General features: G+C 34.6%; 2 protein-coding genes across 3 annotated transcripts in view; both read left to right on the forward strand.

Annotated features, from left to right (window-relative positions):
• Nucleotides 1-9,092, forward strand: part of LOC139977334 (uncharacterized) — a 13,748-nt gene extending 4,656 nt beyond the window's left edge. The window contains exons 1-7 of one of the 2 annotated variants that reach the window (XM_071986621.1): nucleotides 2,655-3,239; nucleotides 3,636-3,698; nucleotides 4,244-4,591; nucleotides 5,223-5,495; nucleotides 6,525-6,668; nucleotides 6,972-7,160; nucleotides 8,794-9,092. In XM_071986621.1, the coding sequence (XP_071842722.1) occupies nucleotides 3,638-3,698; nucleotides 4,244-4,591; nucleotides 5,223-5,495; nucleotides 6,525-6,668; nucleotides 6,972-7,160; nucleotides 8,794-8,912 (1,134 nt within the window). In that variant the 5' untranslated portion in view covers nucleotides 2,655-3,239; nucleotides 3,636-3,637 and the 3' untranslated portion in view covers nucleotides 8,913-9,092. Of the gene's footprint in view, nucleotides 1-2,654; nucleotides 3,240-3,635; nucleotides 3,699-4,243; nucleotides 4,592-5,222; nucleotides 5,496-6,524; nucleotides 6,669-6,971; nucleotides 7,161-8,793 lie in introns of those variants that run through there. The other variant, XM_071986620.1, reaches the window with a different exon arrangement.
• An 888-nt stretch (nucleotides 9,093-9,980) lies between these two features.
• LOC139977335 (uncharacterized) lies at nucleotides 9,981-22,330 on the forward strand. The gene is made up of 7 exons (XM_071986622.1): nucleotides 9,981-11,204; nucleotides 16,272-16,334; nucleotides 17,038-17,385; nucleotides 18,038-18,310; nucleotides 19,444-19,587; nucleotides 19,938-20,126; nucleotides 22,050-22,330. The coding sequence occupies exons 2-7, from the start codon at nucleotides 16,292-16,294 to the stop codon at nucleotides 22,166-22,168; spliced, it is 1,116 nt and encodes a 371-aa protein (XP_071842723.1). The 5' UTR covers nucleotides 9,981-11,204; nucleotides 16,272-16,291; the 3' UTR covers nucleotides 22,169-22,330.
• The last annotated feature ends 29 nt before the right edge of the window (nucleotides 22,331-22,359 follow it).

Here is a 22,359-nt window from a genome sequence, read left to right on the forward strand (position 1 = left end):
CAAACAATACATCGACACGAAGCCCTCAATAATAGGTAGAAAAACATGCACTTAACGATAATGGTCACAAACGAGGTCTCAATACCGAAGTAGAGTCCTATAACGATACGTACAAAAGTGTATAAAAGACGAATACAAGACAGATACAAGTACGACCACAATGGTCGGAGCCAGGGCTACTACCGAACCGAACGATTCAGATCGGGAGCGAAGACTGGTCACAAGTCGTGAGGTCTGCTTCAGCTGAGCTGGTGAGCGGACATCACGTGAACTGTAATTATTACGTAATGTAGCCTACGACAAATAGAGGGCGACATATATGATGACCAACGGCATCACACTATATATATATATATAAATATATATAAAGATATATATATATATATGCAGCATAGTTGTTTAACAGTTTTTCCGTTATTCCTATATATATATATATATATATATATATATATATATATATATATATATATATATATATATATATATATAAATGCCAATTCTTAACTTTCAAGACACTGTCTCAACTGATGGGAATGATTTGTTCCTTTTAAATGTTCTTACTAAACTTTGATTGGAAAGATTGAAAAAGGCATTTAGAGCTTCTGGTTCCTGTTTGGTCAGCCTCTAGCCCCTAAATTTTGCTTTCACCGAATGCCAGCTTTCCGCTCATCAGAGACATGGTATCATTACTGTAATACCCAAACCTGGTAACGACTCATATGATTAGATTTTGTTAAGATTGGTGGTAAAGCTGTTGCTAACCTTTTCAAATTGGCTTTGCCTTCTATCATAAGTCAGAATCAAACTGGTTTTCTTAAGGGGGTGGGGGGGGGGGGTTATTAGGGAAAAAATTGGTTTACCTTGGATCTTTTTGATTACTGCTTATCTCACAAGAAGGCTGGTCTCATTTTCTGATTGATTTTGGTAGGAAAATTTTTCGACAAAATAGGCTTGCATTTTCTTCGTTATTCCTTACAAGCTTGCAATTTCGAAAACAATTTCATTCAGTGTGAGAAAACCTTTCATCACAACAGTTCCAGATGTGATTAAATAATGGTTCTTCTTCTTGTAACTTAATCTGGAAAGAGGAGTGAGACAGGGATGCCCACTCAGCCCCTATCTTTGTCTGGTCTGTGCGGAGATCTTTGCGCAGACTCACCTACTTCATGACAATGGTGTTTGGGATATCAGTATCTACAATTGTGAGGTTAAATTTTTGCAGTGCGCTGATGATACCACTCTTTTAGATGAAATGTCGGTTTGTCGACGACTTTGCAGTTACCTGATCCCGTCGCCCGGTCAAAATTTTAGGAGTTTCTTTCACAGCTAATCGCGAGGACAATTGCTCCCTAACGGTTTCCGCCAAAACCTTCTCGCCTTAAGGCAGGTGCCTAATTTGTGGGCCCCTTGGGACCTCACTCCTGTCGGCAAAAAGGTAATCGTAAAGACTTTTGCCCTATTCCAACTTGTTTTCTTTTCTTTGTTGGTCCCCCACCCACCCGCCAACCCCTACCCGCATCCCGACTAGTTTATTCGTAACCTTAATAGGGTTATTTTTAAGTTTATTTGGGGCAGAAGCAGGAGAAAATTAACAGTCATATCATTATAAACCCTATCGGTCGAGGGGGTTTAAATGTTATAAATTCCTTCATTGCAGGTTTAAAATGAACTCGGATCCGTCGTTATACCAACGATAGGCATGTTTCCCCCCCCCCCTCCCCTGATAGTTCATTTGCCCGTTATGGTAAAAGCTTTCTATTCAGATGTATAATCGCAATTATGCAGACATTCATAATATACATAACGACGTTGTTCGCGCTTGGAACAATGCTCCTTTAAGGCCCCGGACAGAGAGTTCGGAATCCAAATTATTTGGAATATCTCCTATTTCAAAGCGAACAATAATATATATTTTGTTATCGAGTTCGAGTAGGGGGCTATGTATGTAAAATATGTTCTGAATCGTGATGGGACTGCCATTTCCTTTGCCATTTACCTTCGTAATTTAATATAAATACGTGTCCATCAACTCTTGACTGGGTTCCTATTTCGGCCATTCTGGCCATTCCGGCCATTTGAATGGAAGGTACCGTCTCATCCTTCTACTGCTGCTGAAAGTGCATGGGACTCCTTACAAACTCATGAAGGGGGGTCGAGATTTGGTTAACAATATATATAATTATATATATATTTTAAATTTTTGGTGAAATCCAAAAGCATATGCAAAATGGAACGCTTCATTTTATTTTAAAGTGGGATCCTCGATTTTACTCTTTATTTCTTATGTACTTAATGTATGGCCCTTTATGTACTTTTGCAAAAGAGAGGAGGAGAAGTGAGATGTATCTTATTTTGGCAATGTCATACTTCGTCATTTCTTTTAGACATTGACGAACGTTTTCTGAACTGTCAATTCATTCTCTCGAAGAAGACATTGTGTTTGGTTACAAAAGACTTATAAAACATCCATTCAACTTCTTAATTGTTCACCCAAAGTATAAATTTTCCATTGTAAGCAAACTTATATAATTCCGACTATTACTTAGTTCTTTTACAAACTCGTTAGAAGTTGATATGTCAGTTTCAAAAAAAGGAGTAAAAGTTGGCATTTCTTTCATTATGAGAAATTACAAAAGTCTTTAAATTTGTAATTGTTTTGTGTTTCCTTTTTTTATTGCTTGTGTTTCTGCCGTTGTACATTTTTTCATGAGATTACAATACAAACGGGTGTGTATTTGTTATGTGATTTTGGTTTAAGCTCATAAAGGCAATGTAGATATATAGTAACTTTGAAACAAAAGATGAATTGGACAATAAAAACGGTGGGAATAAAGAAAATACCACAATAAGTAGGTCAGTCAATCAAACAATCTCTCAGTTTCCTTTCAAAAGTAATATCCATTATTTACGCTGAAAGTTCAATTAGACACTGAAAATCTAGAGTTAACTTAACGGAAAAAGGTTTCAACTGTTTCCAGTTTGCGATATTTTTACCTCTCTTTGTCAAGGTCATTGGTCATTGAAAACCATCCAACCAATGCAAGCATATATGGAGAGGATAATAAAAGCTTACTGCAGCCATATTATATGCACAGTTTGATTTAAGTATACCTTAAAACAGAAATTATTTTAAAGGTTACCAAACAAGTACACCAACGGTAATACACTGACTCTTAGCACTTGGTGCATTAAATTGAACAACAATTCACGAAGCCCTAATACATATAAAGCTTTTATAGGTGAGTAGCAAGATCCTGCTCGAAGTATCTCTTTCGAGACAGCAAATAAATCCGTTTATTTTACAGATAAAGAAGCATACCTTGTTTAAGATAGAATTAAGCCTTCGCCAAGTATATCTGCATGTGTTTTTGAAACTAATTCGTTCCTTATCAAATACGTTTATGTTTTAGAAGTAATATTTCTATACTGACCATATTGAGACGCAGAATCCTCCTGCTTTTTACATCCCTTTGCATCAGTTAGAATTCGATTGAACTATCAAATTTAAATGCAACTCTCTTTGCTAAGAAATCTCTAATTACACCTAAGTGTAAGGTGTCTCCTTATTTTCTGTTTGTGAACTGCTTGTATTTAAATATATTAATATCGTCCAAACCTCTTTCTTTTCATCGCAGTCATGAAGAGACGGCTAAGAATGGAAGGGATATTTTTCTTCCCATTAATTTTTCTCGCATTCAGTAAGTAACGAATTACGCAATGTGTTTACGATATTTTGCTAATATCAACGTGACAGTTGTGGGACATCCATCGATCCATCGATCCATCCATCGATCCATCGATCCATCCATCGATCCATCGATCGATCGATCGATCCATCGATCCATCCATGCATCCATACATCCATCCATCCATCCATCCGTCCATCCATCCATCCATCCATATATCCGTATAACGCGCTTTTTGATATACCCAAGGTACATACAAATTATATATAACAAGGTTTAACAATAACAATATTTCCAATTATCTTATATGCCTAAATAGTGAATGTATTGTTTTAGTATTATACACCACCATGGTTAGGAATTAGCATGAACCTAAGCCATGCGGTTTAACTATTGACATCGTGGTCCTTACACTCCTCTATCTTTATTTTGTACAAAAAATCAAAAAATCAAAGGTGTCATCTTTTGACGAAATTGTGATTAGAATTTGACTTAATAGTTCTTATAGTACTAACTACATAATTGCTTATAAGTACTTTATGTTGATTTTGTTTCAGCTACCTCGAGTCGTGCTTGTTCTCCGGGTCAAGGTTTTTTTACCATAGTAAAGTTTCCTGAAGTTCGAAGCAAAGGCGAATCACTTTACGTGTACGCAATTAATGATTTCGAAATTACATCAGAAGATCGGATCACCATTGAAAAGGACGATAGAAGTATCGACAGCAGCTACGTGCAAACGGGATCAATACTAGGACCCCTACTTCATCTGTTCGGCTGCTACATACAGATAAATCTCCCAAGGGGTTTGTCGGGCCAATACAAAGCTGGCACCTATACTGCTAACTTCATCCCCAGCGGTGTCCCAGGAATACAGCAAAGCTTAGCTCTGGTCAAATCAAAATCCCGTAAGTAGAGAGTCACCTCTAAAAAAATTGGTTTTTCGTATTGATCTGAGACTGAATCTCCAATTTAAATGTGGCATTTGGGTAATATTAACATGACGTTAACGAAAGCACAGTAAATGCTGTAAAGGTTTTCCACAAATAATCCAGTTTGTGTTAAATAAAACCAAGGTATCGATGAACGTAACCACAGTTTACAGACCGGATATGTTAGCCACCTATTTCATACACAGGTTATTTCTTATTATCAATCGCCATTTTGGTACACCGGGTCGGATGATGTGATGTGTCGTATTGTAGCATACTTTGTACAGAACATGTAATGTATGTAGTTGAAAAACTTGACTAAGGACACAATTACAGCAACTGTACCGGGGTCGGTCATATGCTGAGGTGGAATCGAACCTTCCGGATAACTCTCTTCTGGTAGAGAAGGCCACTGAAGCTTTACGAAAAATATGCATGCGAATGTTTGCTAAAATTCCTTTCGCACTAACTCTCAAGACTACGAAGTAATTTTCTAGTTATTTCTAGATTATCACGTCTTTCAGTACCAGTTACAAAACTGACAAATGACAAATTTTTGTCAGTGGACGATGTCTACATTTTGAATATTTTTCTAAATTTTCTACAGAAATCTTAGACACACGAGGTTTGTTTTCACTTACGGTGTACCCTGCATCTGCTGATTCAGAGGAAACGAGATTGGACCATCGCACCCAAACTATTAATCTTGCTTGGTCACCAGGTTGTAATAAAATTAAGTGGTACAAAGATGGTCGACTGGTTAATACCGGACGTCAAATGAGGTTTAGGAAGATTGAAAATGCTGGCGGTGTGTACAACATTCAGCAAAGATCCAGAAGCAAAAGGGGATTCTTTGTGCCTTTCTCGGTTACGGTGGCAAGTAAGTTATTAGGCCGATGAGCGCTGATTGCTATCCGATCTCATTTTTAGGTGTTTCGGTGATAAAATATTGTTGCTATATATCTAATGTATTATAAAACACATGTTCATAGAAACCGATTCTACGGATTTTTTATGCAGTAGCTATTTCACATACTAAGAGTACAGTGGATCTCATCGGCCTCTGTCGATCAAGGGATTTTATTACACAGCTTCACGAGAAAAACATCACCAGGCGATGATCCACACAGAATTTAAAAATATGTATTAGAAAAACCTTGGTTCTGGAAACATTAACCAGTAACTGTCTAAACATGCCTTAGAATGCATAATTTTACTTTTCAATAATTCTGTAAATATACAAATATATATATATATATATTTATTTATATATATTATTTGTTTACGTTATTACATGATTTAGAAGCTTAAAGTCAAATAAATATTAAATAAAGTCAAACAAACAAATAAATAAATAAATATATATATATATATATATATATATGTGTGTATATATATTTATCATTGAGGTGTATATATTGACAATAATTGTCATCACGTATCTCGTTAACGATACCTTACTTTTTGTTTCAACATAATATTTTCGACTTTACACTCACACACAGAAAACAAAACAAAACATTTCAGTAGCAGAATTTTTGCGAAAACATAAACATAAATACATAATATATAAACAAATAAGGTAATATTTTTACCTGACTTTTCGCGACTTTGTTTTCATTGGTTGCAATGCAAACAATTGTCTTTATATTTCACAGTGTAATAACCGTTCGATCACGTGACATTTGTAATCAATCTTTGGCGAAGTATCCGATGACTTTCGTCCATTTATAAATTAGGCAAAGTATCAACACGTCACGGTATTATTATTTTATTGTACCCTGACTTTGCTATAGGTTATTTATCCACGGTTAGTTGTTGTGTGTTCCCATTGTTGTTGTTGTTTCTATTTTTCCGTTTTTCAGGGTCGAGTGGGTATTATAGGAGAGTTAATTTCATTTGTTCACAGGTTGTCCTGCTGATATGTATTTCAATGAAGGTTCTAACAGCTGCATACCCCGTACAAATATTTGTGTGAATGGTGGAGTGGGAAGAGACAAATCTGATACATGTCTTTGCCCACCTTACTTGGCTGAGCCGGATTGTTTTGCAGGTAATGCTTTAAACATTTTCATTTCTTTAGAAAATGTACATATGTATATATATATATATTAAATATATATATATATATAAATATATATATATTTATATATATATATATATGTATATATCCAAAGTATTTCGAAAGTACTCGGATTACTAGGATTCTAAGATGCTGTACAATGACACTGATATTTGATAGTCGGAACCCTGAACAGCATCTCTCTGACTATGGTACTTGTTACTCGAACGCTAAAGTTCGCGAAGAATTTTGTTTTGGCAGGAAAATACAACTACAGTATTGTTCTACCGACAGGTTACGAAGACGTATTTCTTCCAGTTGTACCTTTATTTATCCTAAGTGTGGCAGATAACAGAGATGGCAACTTGAGATGCTCTGATTTGCCAGGTGGCCATGCTCAGTGTAAAGGCATGCTCTTCTGTCTGGGAGATTTGTACGGATGTAAGTGCGCTCCAGGATGGCGGGGAAATTCGTGTGATAAACGTAAGTTTACCCAGTTAGCTTTAAAGTTTAAATGGTCTCAAATAAAACGGCGACGAATCGTTCATTTTCTTTTCAAAGAGATAACGTTTGACCGTAAACAAATCCAAAAGCCACTACCATCTGGTAAAAAGGGAACGGCAAAACACATTTAATTGTTCTACTTTTACGTTTCCAGTGCCTTTATTGAGCCTCGTTTCTCAGTTTCACAGCTTCACATTTTCATCAGATCAATACTTCTACCGCATATTTCAACATTTTGTAATAAATGTTCACTGATCGATTGTCAGCTTATTGATATGAAAAAGTTGCCAAATTGACTAATATCAACGTTACCACGTTTCGAATTTGTTGTTTGAGTTTGGAATTACGTGCTGTAAAAATGTCATGTTAACATCATACTTCAAATTGAATTACCTGCGTCCTTCAGCCAACTCTTACAGTCCACGTTGTTACTCTGTCTATGGGATGACTTCGGATCCGTTGGTATGGGATACAAGTGACCTCTGTCACACGTTGTTCACATTTCGAAATCATTAACGTGGGTACAAACTGCACGTTGCATACTGAACAGTTATAGTAAGGTCACTTGAATTTACCTTACCAGCGAAATGTGAGTTACCACGCGGATACCATTCCTACTGGGTAAAAATGCAGAAAATAAGTTACAAATATAAAAACGTTCTTCAATACAATTATGTTAACTTTGTTAGATCCAAATAAAAACGTTACGTTACGTTGGAAAGGTTACTGATGTAGCCTTGCCTAAATGTATCATATGCGTAACAGCAGTTTGTAGTAGTACAGTAATATCTGTTGGTCAAAATTTCGCGCACTGAAGCCTATAAGGGGTTTAATATTATTAGCACGTAGCAATGAAGTTAAATGTGGAATGAACTATAGTGTAATATTGCATTATACCAATAGAATTATTTACATATATATATAACTATATATTTGTAAAATAATATATGTATATATATATATATATATATATATATATATATATATATATATATATATTATAGTTATATAATATATATATATATATATATATATACATTAGTATATATACATATATAAAGTTATAGTTATAGTAATAATTCAACGCTACCACCGTCCTGATCATCCATTATTGAATTTTGATAGCTACGTTAGGCTATCACGTATGGCAAACCTTCAACTGATTATTCATATTACATATATCTTAACATATTGACAGATATTTCCAATTCGTGAATACAAAGGCACCTTTATCTTGTCAATTCCGTATCGGTTATATACTGCACGTCATGTGCTTTTATAATGCATACAATGAAAAGGAACAAGCTGCGGAGCATCGATATAAAAGTTGGGCCATTATGACACAATTGTGCATGACTGACGTCATATTTGCTGATATCTGACATCATATTTAAGGATGACTTTAAGTCAGTTACAAGAGCTGGGTCTGGTTGTTAATGTCAAGCCGGTCTCACTGAAATATTTCATATCCCAGCTCAAGGTGATTATATTGCTTCATTCCAAATAGACCCTTGCTCCTCTTCAATTTTATTGCGCTCATTTTCCTCACACAATAACTTGACTTGAATAACTTAGAAGGGTTCTATTTTCTTCTTTTCTAATTTATCGGCAGCGTGTCAAAAGGGAAAGTGGGGAGCTGACTGCAAAAATCTGTGTCCCTTAAATTGCCCGGACTGCAGTCCATTTGAGACCACGTCTTGGCTTGGTGTTCCACCATTGGAGTGTTTTTAGCGACCAGTTGTTGCAGTGAAACGGAAAGAAATAAAGTGTTTTCATTCATTGATAATGTGATACTGATGATATTATTTAATATTATTTTTCACTCTTCTTAAACAATGTTATAATTACATTGTGACATTCTTTGTTATTAGTACTGAATCTTGTTTTTATTTTTTTGGTGGGGGGGGGGGGTGGGGGAGGCGGGGTGTATTTTTATTCTTAACGTAAACACATAACGTTTATACATATAATATTCATATATACATATATATATATATATATTTATGTATATAGGCTATATATATATATATATTTATACATATATATACATATACTTATACATATATAAATATATATATATATACATATATATATATATATTATATGTATACGTTATTACATGATTTAGAAGCTAAAAGCCAAATAAAAACTTGTTGTTATTTTTTATTTATTCTTGCAGGGTTTACAGACTACTGCTATAATTACCTTTTGACACTTTATGTTACTGGAAAAGTAGCACAGCAAGAGTTTGGGTCAACTTGCATTCTCATGTTATTTGATTTATGTCATGTTTAACTTTATTTGTTAAAGTTTCCTTCTACACTTATATATTTTGATGCAAGCTCTTGTTACGATGAAAGAATACAACAGTTTTTAATAACATACAAGTTGTTACTGTATACTTTCTCTTTTGGAGTGACTCTTAACACTTTATTCTTGCCACGCGACTGGTGATACAAATAGTTTGGTATGTAGGTGACCATACAACTGAATCGTCCCCACATGTAAGTTGTCAGTGCTGACAAGTTAAATGGTTTCATGAATACGGTATCATAAATGGTATGATATTATTGTTTTTTCGTGAACGACCTGTGCTCGTGTATGTCATATGTAAACAATTTGGCATATTTATTTAAACTGAAAAAAATGTAGACGCGAATAAACGCACCCTTGTCTTGCCAGTCTGACAATCCATGTTCAGATTCTTTGATTTAAGACAACGAAACTCACACTGGACGAAATCTGGTATACTGGAGTTCAGTCAGATGGGGCGGGGGGCCGGGGGAGGGTGGGTCAGGTGAAGAGACGGTACCATAAAGTATGTAACACAAAGGTGTTTGAAACCATTCAGAATGTTATAACGTCTAATATATTATATGAATCACAGCCTGGTGAATATCTGCGTCATATTGGAAACGTTTGGATCAAGGAGACCTCAAGTTGAACCTCACTGACTTTTTTTTGTTACGTTCCACTATGCATATTGTACTAGATGGACGATAAAGTAGCAGAAACTATACAAGTGTACACTGGTGAATTGCAAGTATTCACAAACAGTGTAATGTCAGCCGATATTGATTGTTAGTGCATTGACTACTGGAACCATATGTAACACTCGGTACTATGTTACGAACAAAAAGTATTACTTACTGGCGCTATAAAAGATTCGCACACAAAAGGTTCCAATTGGTTCCAGTTTACATTCTGTCAAACTCTCTTTATGAAGCATCCAAACATATTTCTATGGAAAGGAAATTGATAAACACACTGAAGTCATATGATAAGCAGAGTTTGTTGATTTATGTATACGTTACAACATAGGTTATCTTAGTTGTTATCAAACAAGCACACCACTGGTAATACACTGACTCTTAGCACTTGGTGCATTAAATTGAACAACAATTCACGATTCCCTGATACATACAAAGTTTTGATAGGTGAGTAACAAGATCCTGCTCAAAGTATCTATGTTGAGACTGCACGTAGGTCTGTTTTGTACCAATAGCATCATTTGTATGTTAGTGCTTTATATTGGTTTCTTTCCAGCTACCTCGAGTCGTGAATGTTCTCCGAATCAAGGTTATTTTACAATAGTAAAATATTATAGAACATATGATATATAAAGCAAAATTTAAAGAGTTATCGTGTAACGTTGCCTGTACACCTAATTTTAGACTTAATTCAGTGCCTTGCAATGCACCAATTGTCATTGACATTGACTTTATTGTTACGACGGTGAGCTGGGTCAAGGTTAAGCCCATTCAATTTTAATTAGTTGCGCCACCCTACGAATATTTCCATTTTTATTATTCTTCTTTTGGTGTACTTTTTTATAGGTCAGTTTGTCTCGTTATCATAAAAGTGTGAGGCAGCGAAACGATAACGACGTCTAGCTGTTTGCCAAAAAATCTATAGCCTGTACTATAGGACGCTATGAAAGCTGGTGATACGACAAATTGTCACAAACACGTAGACTAACAACACTAGGAAACAACGTTGAAGAAATACATAGTCAAAACCTCGGTATGTATACACATCCGTTTAGTCTTTGGTAAACCTTCCCATTTAAAGATGTGACAGGGTGCTTTTATCTAATTTTAGCTGTAATTGCGATGTATTGAATTTTCTATCCTAATGCAGTTGTCAACATTCTGAAATTGCTTAGATTAACTGAAACAGAATGCTTTTGTTGCATTGTGATAAGATTTTTAATATGTTGAAACGGCTTTGCGAAGAACTTAAATTAACTATGTGAAAAGTATACACCATTAATGTTAATTGCAACTGAACAACAGTTAGTTTATGTTCAGTCAAAATTTGTTTATACTTTTAGGCTACATTCAGGTACTTCTATCATTTTCGTCGCTTCAGATAACTTTTCTTCTTTTGGTGCTGCATTTTATACGTAGAATTCCCAAACACTGGAATACATGATGCTAACATGGGAAAGAATTTTCTTTGTTAAAAAGTATTTTGGAATATGTGTCGGCTTGTCTTTGGTCAGAGAATAATTGATGAGAAAGAAATGGTTAAATTTATTAAAAGAGATGTACAAGAACGCATTAAGATTGATTTTAGTAGATGGTTTAGTAGAAGTCAAATTTATGGAAACTTGGGTTTATGGTTCGTTGTTCTGTGAAATGGGGTACTACAAATTAAGTATCCGTAATATAAGCGTGTAGATCAAATCACTTTTTATTTGAGCTTGTAAATATAAGTATTTTTCTTTGTGGTGTATAATCCTGTAATATAGATATCTGGTAGGTTTGTAAACTAAGTGAAAAGTCAATAAACCGGAAGAAATTAAAAAACTTTTAACATTTATACAGTATCTCTAATGTATTTGGAACACATATTATAACCTTACAGTAAGCAGCTTTGTATTTTATCTTTCATTTCTTTATCAAATAGAGGACAACATTTGAAGTAAGTGTTAACGACCTTCGTCCAAGCGTTATTTAGTTATATGATCATCTACATGTTGAATATGTATGTTAAACAGGTGCGGATCCAGGCTAGGTAGTTGATAATGCGGGTGTGGTTGGGGGGGGGTGGCGTAATGTTCTCCTAAACCACGCGAAACATTAAAATAAATCATTGGCACAATCTCGCGTATATTATTTATATTTCTATATGCCTTACAAAGAACCTTATTTAGTTGTCATATTTCATTATCCGTTAGTAGCATATAACCATATTGTCACATCTAAAATTGTAGCACTCTATGAGAGAAATAAAACTTAAGGTCAATTAGACTTGTCTTTGCTTTTGTTTGGTAGCAAGAGCTTTTATATATTATAACCACCAAATAATGGCTTTAATTATGAGAATTCTTAATTAAGTTCTAAGTAAACAATTCTGAAAGTATTCAGTCCTGCAGGAAATGTCTTTTTGAGTGTCATTAACACAGCTTTTTGACGTATAATCCAAACACCATACGAAATTTATTCTTCAAGGGTGACACTGTGAGCATTAAATAACTTAAATAGTGCATTAAAAGCTTAAATTTGAAGCTAATATTTGAAGCTAATTTTTGAAGCTTATTTGAAGCTAATTCGAGTTAAATATTTGAAGTTAAATTAAAACAAATTGAAGCTGATGAAAAAAGCTAAAAAAGTGAGAATTAAAAGCTTAAATAGCTGTCAGTCACATTGATTCTTATAAAACACATGAGGTAGGCTACTTATGTTATGCTTCGGAAGTTTTGTACCCTTTGGAATTGATGTATTAAATATGTACTTATAATGAACATTATGGAGAGTTGGTTTCACTAGAATGTGCATAACCAGATACTACGTTATCTGTGTTAACTGTTGTAAATTCAAGAAGCTACATAAATCTTTGTGCCAATGTGATAAGAGTGGAGAATACATCTAAAGATATATATAGAGATATACAACTATATATAAATATATATATATATATATATATATATAAATATATATATATATATATATTTATATATATGTACATAAGAAATTAATGTGTAGTAAGTGGTACGCCAGATATATATAGTAAATACAATATATCTGTCATACAACTTATTACACATTCATTTCTCATTTACGGCTTGGTTTGCCTATAAAGAGTGGTTACAAAGCATTATTTTAAAGGACTATTTTTTTAATTGGCAAGATTCCAAAGGACGTCAACTATTTTATATGGTGGGTACAATCTACGTGTTCATGAAGTTGTGTTAAGAGTATAAGCCTATTGAACCTATCTCCTTGAATATGCAGGAACTTGATTAAACAAACTCAGAAATAAAAGAGTTTTTTTCTGTATATGTATATATATATGTATATATATATATATATATATATATATATATAAATATATATATAAAGATATATATATATATATATATATATATATAAATATATATGCTTATATATATATATATATATATATATATATATATAAAGATATATATATATATATATATATATATATATATATATATATATATATATATATATATATATATATATATATATATACATATATATATATGCAGCATAGTTGTTTAACAGTTTTTCCGTTATTCCTATATATATATATATATATAAATGCCAATTCTTAACTTTCAAGATCACTGTCTCAACTGATGGGAATGATTTGTTCCTTTTAAATGTTCTTACTAAACTTTGATTGGAAAGATTGAAAAAGGCATTTAGAGCTTCTGGTTCCTGTTTTGTCAGCCTCTAGCCCCTAAATTTTGCTTTCACCGAATGCCAGCTTTCCGCTCATCAGAGACATGGTATCATTACTGTAATACCCAAACCTGGTAACGACTCATATGATTAGATTTTGTTAAGATTGGTGGTAAAGCTGTTGCTAACCTTTTCAAATTGGCTTTGCCTTCTATCATAAGTCAGAATCAAACTGGTTTTCTTAAGGGGGTGGGGGGGGGGGGGTTATTAGGGAAAAAATTGGTTTACCTTGGATCTTTTTGATTACTGCTTATCTCACAAGAAGGCTGGTCTCATTTTCTGATTGATTTTGGTAGGAAAATTTTTCGACAAAATAGGCTTGCATTTTCTTCGTTATTCCTTACAAGCTTGCAATTTCGGAAACAATTTCATTCAGTGTGAGAAAACCTTTCATCACAACAGTTCCAGATGTGATTAAATAATGGTTCTTCTTCTTGTAACTTAATCTGGAAAGAGGAGTGAGACAGGGATGCCCACTCAGCCCCTATCTTTGTCTGGTCTGTGCGGAGATCTTTGCGCAGACTCACCTACTTCATGACAATGGTGTTCTGGATATCAGTATCTACAATTGTGAGGTTAAATTTTTGCAGTGCGCTGATGATACCACTCTTTTAGATGAAATGTCGGTTTGTCGACGACTTTGCAGTTACCTGATCCCGTCGCCCGGTCAAAATTTTAGGAGTTTCTTTCACAGCTAATCGCGAGGACAATTGCTCCCTAACGGTTTCCGCCAAAACCTTCTCGCCTTAAGGCAGGTGCCTAATTTGTGGGCCCCTTGGGACCTCACTCCTGTCGGCAAAAACGTAATCGTAAAGACTTTTGCCCTATTCCAACTTGTTTTCTTTCTTTGTTGGTCCCCCACCCACCCGCCAACCCCTACCCGCATCCCGACTAGTTTATTCGTAACCTTAATAGGGTTATTTTTAAGTTTATTTGGGGCAGAAGCAGGAGAAAATTAACAGTCATATCATTATAAACCCTATCGGTCGAGGGGGTTTAAATGTTATAAATTCCTTCATTGCAGGTTTAAAATGAACTCGGATCCGTCGTTATACCAACGATAGGCATGTTCCCCCCCCCCCCCGATAGTTCATTTGCCCGTTATGGTAAAAGCTTTCTATTCAGATGTATAATCGCAATTATGCAGACATTCATAATATACATAAGGACGTTGTTCGCGCTTGGAACAATGCTCCTTTAAGGCCCCGGACAGAGAGTTCGGAATCATCTTATTTTGGCAATGTCATACTTCGTCATTTCTTTTAGACATTGACGAACGTTTTCTGAACTGTCAATTCATTCTCTCGAAGAAGACATTGTGTTTGGTTACAAAAGACTTATAAAACATCCATTCAACTTCTTAATTGTTCACCCAAAGTATAAATTTTCCATTGTAAGCAAACTTATATAATTCCGACTATTACTTAGTTCTTTTACAAACTCGTTAGAAGTTGATATGTCAGTTTCAAAAAAAGGAGTAAAAGTTGGCATTTCTTTCATTATGAGAAATTACAAAAGTCTTTAAATTTGTAATTGTTTTGTGTTTCCTTTTTTTATTGCTTGTGTATCTGCCGTTGTACATTTTTTCATGAGATTACAATACAAACGGGTGTGTATTTGTTATGTGATTTTGGTTTAAGCTCATAAAGGCAATGTAGATATATAGTAACTTTGAAACAAAAGATGAATTGGACAATAAAAGCGGTGTAAAATAAATAAAATATCACTATAAAGGTCAGTTCATCAAACAATCTTTGTTTCCTTTCAAAAGTAATATCCATTATTTACGCTGACAGTTCAAATACACACTGAAAATCAAGAGTTAACTTAACGATAAAAGGTTTCAACTGTTTCCAGTTTGCGATATTTTTACCTCTCTTTGTCAAGGTCATTGGTCATTGAAAACCATCCAACCAATGCAAGCATATATGGAGAGGATAATAAAAGCTTACTGCAGCCATATTATTTGCACAGTTTGATTTAAGTATGCCTTAAAACAGAAATTATTTTAAAGGTTACCAAACAAGTACACCAACGGTAATACTCTGACTCTTAGCACTTGGTGCATTAAATTGAACAACAATTCACGAGGCCCTAATACATATAAAGCTTTAATAGGTGAGTAGCAAGTTCCTGCTCAAAGTATATATTTCGGGACAGCAAAGAGATCCGTTTATTTTACAGAAAAAAAGCTCATGCTTTTTACATCCCTTAACATCAATTAGAATTTAATTGAACTATCAAATTTAAATTAATCTCTCTTTGCTAAGAAATCTCCAATAAAACCTAAGTGTAAGGTGTCTGCTTATTTTCTGTTTGTGAACTGCTTGTATTTGAATATTTTAATATCGTCCAAACCTATTTCTTTTCATCGCAGTCACGAAGAGACGGCTAAGAATGGAAGGGATCTTTTTATTCCCATTATTTTTTCTCGCATTCAGTAAGTAACGAATTACGTAATGTGTTTACGATAATTTTCTAATATCAACGTGACAGTTGTGCATCCATCGATCCATCGATCTGTCGATCCGTCGATCCGTCCATCCGTCCATCCGTCGATCCGTCCATCCGTCCGTCCGTCCATCCGTCAGTCCGTCCGTCCATCCGTCCATCCGTCCATCCGTCCATCCGTCCATTCGTCCGTCCGTCCGTCCGTCCATCCGTCCGTCCATCCGTCCGTCCGTCCGTCCGTCCGTCCGTCCGTCCGTCCGTCCGTCCGTCCATCCATCCGTCCGTCCGTCCGTCCTTCCATCCATATATTCAGCAATCCATTCATTCATTCTACCATCCATCCATCCATATATCCGTATAACGCGCTATTTGCTATACCCAAGGTACATCCAAATTATATATTACAGGGTTTAACAATAACAATATTTCCATTTATCTTATATGCCTAAATAGTGAATGCATTGTTTTATAGTGTTACACACCACCTGGTTAGGAATTAGCATGAACCTAAGCCATGAGGTTTAACTATTAACATCGTGGTCATTACACTCCTCTATTTTTATTTTGAACAAACATTCAAAAATTCAAAGGTGTCATCTTGTGACGAAATTGTGATTAGAATTTGACTTAATAGTTCTTATAGTACTAACTACATAATTGCTTATAAGTACTTTATGTTGATTTTGTTTCAGCTACCTCGAGTCGTGCTTGTTCTCCGGGTCAAGGTTTTTTTACGATAGTAAAGTTTCCTGAAGTTCGAAGCAAAGGCGAATCACTTTACGTGTACGCTATTAATGATTTCGAAATAACATCTGAAGATCGGATCACCATTGAAAAGGACGATAGAAGTATCGACAGCGGCTACGTGCAAACGGGATCAATACTAGGGCCCCTACTTCATCTGTTCGGCTGCTACATACAGATAAATCTCCCGAGGGGTTTGTCGGGCCAATACAAAGCTGGCACCTATACTGCTAACTTCATCCCCAGCGGTGTCCCAGGAATACAGCAAAGCTTAGCTCTGGTCAAATCAAAATCCCGTAAGAAGAGAGTCACCTCTAAAAAGTATAGTGTTTAATATTGATCTGAGACTGAATCTTCAATTTAAATGTGGCATTTGGGTAATATTAAAGTAACGTTAACGAAATCTACTTGGAGGGAACGTCAAAGCACAGTAAATGCTGTAAAGGTTTTCCACAAATAATCCAGTTTGTGGTAAATAAAACCAAGGTATCGATGAACGTAACCACAGTTTACAGACCGGATATGTTAGCCACCTATTTCATACACAGGTTATTTCTTATTATCAATCGCCATTTTGGTACACCGGGTCATATGATGTGATGTGTCGTATTGTAGCATACTTTGTACAGAACATGTAATGTATGTAGTTGAAAAACTTGACTAAGGACACAATTACAGCAACTGTACCGGGGTCGGTCATATGTTGAGGTGGAATCGAACCTTCCGGATAACTCTCTTCTGGTAGAGAAGGCCACTGAAGCTTTACGAAAATATGCATGCGAATGTTTGCTAAAATTTCTTTCGCACTAACTCTCAAGACAACGAAGTAATTTTCAAGTTATTTCTAGATTATCACGTCTTTCAGTACCAGTTACAAAACTGACAAATGACATATTTTTGTCAGTTGACGATGTCTACATTTTAAATTTTTTTCCTTATTTTCGACAGAAATCTTAGACACAAGAGGTTTGTTTTCACTTACGGTGTACCCTGCATCTGCTGATCCAGAGGAAACGAGATTGGACCATCGCACCCAAACTATTAATCTTGCTTGGTCACCAGGTTGTAATAAAATTAAGTGGTACAAAGATGGTCGACTGGTTAATACCGGACGTCAAATGAGGTTTAGGAAGATTGAAAATGCTGGCGGTGTGTACAACATTCAGCAAAGATCCAGAGGCAAAAGGGGATTGTTTGTACCTTTCTCGGTTACGGTGGCAAGTAAGTTATTAGGCCGATGAGCGCTGATCGCTATCCGATCTCATTTTTAGGTGTTTCGGGGATAAAATATTGTTGCTATATATCTAATGTATTATAAAACACATGTTCATAGAAACCGATTCTACGGATTTTTTTTATGCAGCAGCTATCTCACATACTAAGAGTACAGTGGATCTCATCGGCCTCTGTCGATCAAGGGATTTTATTACACAGCTTCACGAGAAAAACATCACCAGGCGATGATCCACACAGAATATAAAAATAAGTATTAGAAAAAACCTTGGTTGTGGAAACAGTAACCAGTAACTGTCTAAACATGCCTTAGAATGCATAATTTTACTTTTCAATAATTCTGTAAATATACAAATATGTATATATATATATATATTTATTTATATATATTATTTGTTTACGTTATTACATGATTTAGAAGCTAGTCAAATAAATATGAAATAAAGTCAAACAAACAAATAAATATAGATATAGATATATATATATATATATAGATATAGATATATATATATATATATATATATATATATATATATAGATATAGATATATATATATATATATATATATATATATATATATACAAATAAATATATATATATGTATATATATCTATCATTGAGGTGTATATATTGACAATAATTGTCATCACGTATCTCGTTAACGATGCCTTACTTTTTGTTTCAACATAATATTTTCGACTTTACACTCACACACAGAAAACAAAACAAAACATTTCAGTAGCAGAATTTTTGCGAAAACATAAACATAAATACATAATATATAAATAAATAAGGTAATTTTTTTACCTGACTTTTCGCGACTTTGTATTCATTGGTTGCAATTCAAACAATTGTCTTTATATTTTACAGTGTAATAACAGTTCGATCACGTGACATTTGTAATCAATCTTTGGCGAAGTATCCGATGACTTTCGTCCATTTATAAATTAGGCCAAGTATCAACACGTCACAGTATTATTACTTTATTGTACCCTGACTTTGCTATAGGTTATTTATCCACGGTTAGTTGATGTGTGTTCCCATTGTTCTTGTTATTTCTATTTTTCCGTTTTTCAGGGTCGAGTGGGTATTATAGTAGAGTTAATTTCATTTGTTCACAGGTTGTCCTGCTGATATGTATTTCAATGAAGGTTCTAACAGCTGCATACCCCGTAGAAATATTTGTGTGAATGGTGGAGTGGGAAGAGACAAATCTGATACATGTCTTTGCCCACCTTACTTGGCTGAGCCGAATTGTTTTGTAGGTAATGCTTTAAACATTTTCATTTCTTTAGAAAATGTACATATGCATATATATATATATATATATATATATATATATATATATATATATATATATATATATATATATATATATATATATATATATATATATATGCATATATATATATATATATTTATGCATATATCCAAAGAATTTCGAAAGTACTCGGATTACTAGGATTCTAAGATGCTGTACAATGACACTGATATTTGATAGTCGGAACCCTGAACAGCATCTCTTTGACTATGGTACTTGTTACTCGAACGCTAAAGTTCGCGAAGAATTTTGGATTGGCAGGAAAATACAACTACAGTATTGTTCTACCGACAGGTTACGTAGACGTATCTGTTCCAGTTGTACCTTTATTTATCCTAAGTGTGGCAGATAACAGAGATGGCAACTTGAGATGCTCTGATTTGCCAGGTGGCCATGCTCAGTGTAAAGGCATGCTCTTCTGTCTGGGAGATTTGTACGGATGTAAGTGCGCTCCAGGATGGCGGGGAAATTCGTGTGATAAACGTAAGTTTACCCAGTTAGCTTTAAAGTTTAAATGGTCTCAAATAAAACGGCGACGAATCGTTCATTTTCTTTTCAAAGAGATAACGTTTGACCGTAAACAAATCCAAAAGCCACTACCATCTGGTAAAAAGGGAACGGTAAAACACATTTAATTGTTCTACTTTTACGTTTCCAGTGCCTTTATTGAGCCTCGTTTTTCAGTTTCACAGCTTGACATTTTCATCAGATCAATACTTCTACCGCATATTTCAACATTTTGTAATAAATGTTCACTGATCGATTGTCAGCTTATTGATATGAAAAAGTTGCCAAATTGACTTATATCAACGTTACCACGTTTCGAATTTGTTGTTTGAGTTTGGAATTACGTGCTGTAAAAATGTCATGTTAACATTCGATAAAACATACTTCAAATTGAATTACCTGCGTCATTCAGCCAACTCTTACAGTCCACATTGTTACTCTGTCTAGGGATGACTTCGGATCCGTTGGTATGGGATACAAGTGACCTCTGTCACACGTTGTTCACATTTCGAAATCATTAACGTGGGTACAAACTGTACGGTGCATACTGAACAGTAATAGTAAGGTCACTTGAATTTACCTTACCAGCGAAATGTGAGTTACCAAGCGGATACCATTCCTACTGGGTAAAAATGCAGAAAATAAGTTACAAATATAAAAACGTTCTTCATTTCAATTATGTTAACTTTGTTAGATCCAAATAAAAACGTTACGTTACGTTGGAAAGGTTACTGATGTAGCCTTGCCTAAATGTATCATATGCGTAACAGCAGTTTGTAGTAGTACAGTAATATCTGTTGGTCAAAATTTCGCGCACTGAAGCCTATAAGGGGTTTAATATGATTAGCACGTAGCAATGAAGTTAAATGTGGAATGAACTATAGTGTAATATTGCATTATACCAATAGAATTATTTACATATATATATAACTATATATTTGTAAAATAATATATGTATATATATATATATATATAACCATAAATATATATTATATATATATAATATATATATATTTATATATATATATAAATGAAAATCGTAATGAGTTGGAAAATCAAGAACAGTGAAAAAACTTTCAGCCTCCACCGGGATTCGAACCACGGGCCTCCCGCTCTGTACGCGGACACCCTAACCACTAGGCTATGGACGCTGATTGTATGTCCAGAGGTTCGAAACCGGTAAGGAAGATTGTAATTCCACTGTAGGCGTTTGTCACCTATATCGAACAATACTAGTTCTGTTTTTGGTGACATATTTTGCCCTACTCTAGAGATCAAACACATATTTATATATATATATATATATATATATATAAATATATACATTAGTATATATACATATATAAAGTTATAGTTATAGTAATAATTCAACGCTACCACCGTCCTGATCATCCATTATTGAAATTTGATAGCTACGTTAGGCTATCACGTATGGCAAACCTTCAACTGATTATTCATATTACAGATATCTTAACATATTGACAGATATTTCCAATTCGTGAATACAAAGGCACGTTTATCTTGTCAATGCCGTATCGGTTATATACTGCACGTCATGTGCTTTTATAATGCATACAATGAAAAGGAACAAGCTGCGGAGCATCGATATAAAAGTTGGGCCATTATGACACAATTGTGCATGACTGACGTCATATTTGCTGATATCTGACATCATATTTAAGGATGACTTTAAGTCAGTTACAAGAGCTGGGTCTGGTTGTTAATGTCAAGCCGGTCTCACTGAAATATTTCATATCCCAGCTCAAGGTGATTATGTTGCTTCATTCCAAATAGACCCTTGCTCCTCTTCAATTTTATTGCACTCATTTTCCTCACACAATAACTTGACTTGAATAACTTAGAAGGGTTTTATTTTCGTCTTTTCTAATTTATCGGCAGCGTGTCAAAAGGGAAAGTGGGGAGCAGACTGCAAAAATCTGTGTCCCTTAAATTGCCCGGACTGCAATCCATTCGAGACCACGTCTTGGTTAGGTGAACCACCATTGGAGTGTTTGTAGCGACCAGTTGTTGCAGTGAAACGGAAAGCAATATGGTGTTTTCATTCATTGATAATGTGATACTGTTGATATTCTTTAATATTATTTTTCACTCTCCTTAAACAATGTTATAATGACATTGTGACATTCTTTGTTATTAGTACTGAATCTTGTTTTTTTTTGTGGGGGCGGGGGGAGGCGGGGGTGTAATT

Source organism: Apostichopus japonicus, chromosome 12, assembly GCF_037975245.1.
Source record: "Apostichopus japonicus isolate 1M-3 chromosome 12, ASM3797524v1, whole genome shotgun sequence".
Lineage (NCBI taxonomy): Eukaryota > Metazoa > Echinodermata > Holothuroidea > Aspidochirotida > Stichopodidae > Apostichopus > Apostichopus japonicus.

Coding starts and splice junctions, on each gene's coding strand:
- LOC139977335 (XM_071986622.1), top strand. CDS start 16,292: ATGGAAGGGATCTTTTTATTCCCATTATTTTTTCTCGCATTCA. Junction 17,386..18,037: donor TCTGGTCAAATCAAAATCCC/GTAAGAAGAGAG, acceptor TATTTTCGACAG/AAATCTTAGACACAAGAGGT. Junction 18,311..19,443: donor TTTCTCGGTTACGGTGGCAA/GTAAGTTATTAG, acceptor ATTTGTTCACAG/GTTGTCCTGCTGATATGTAT.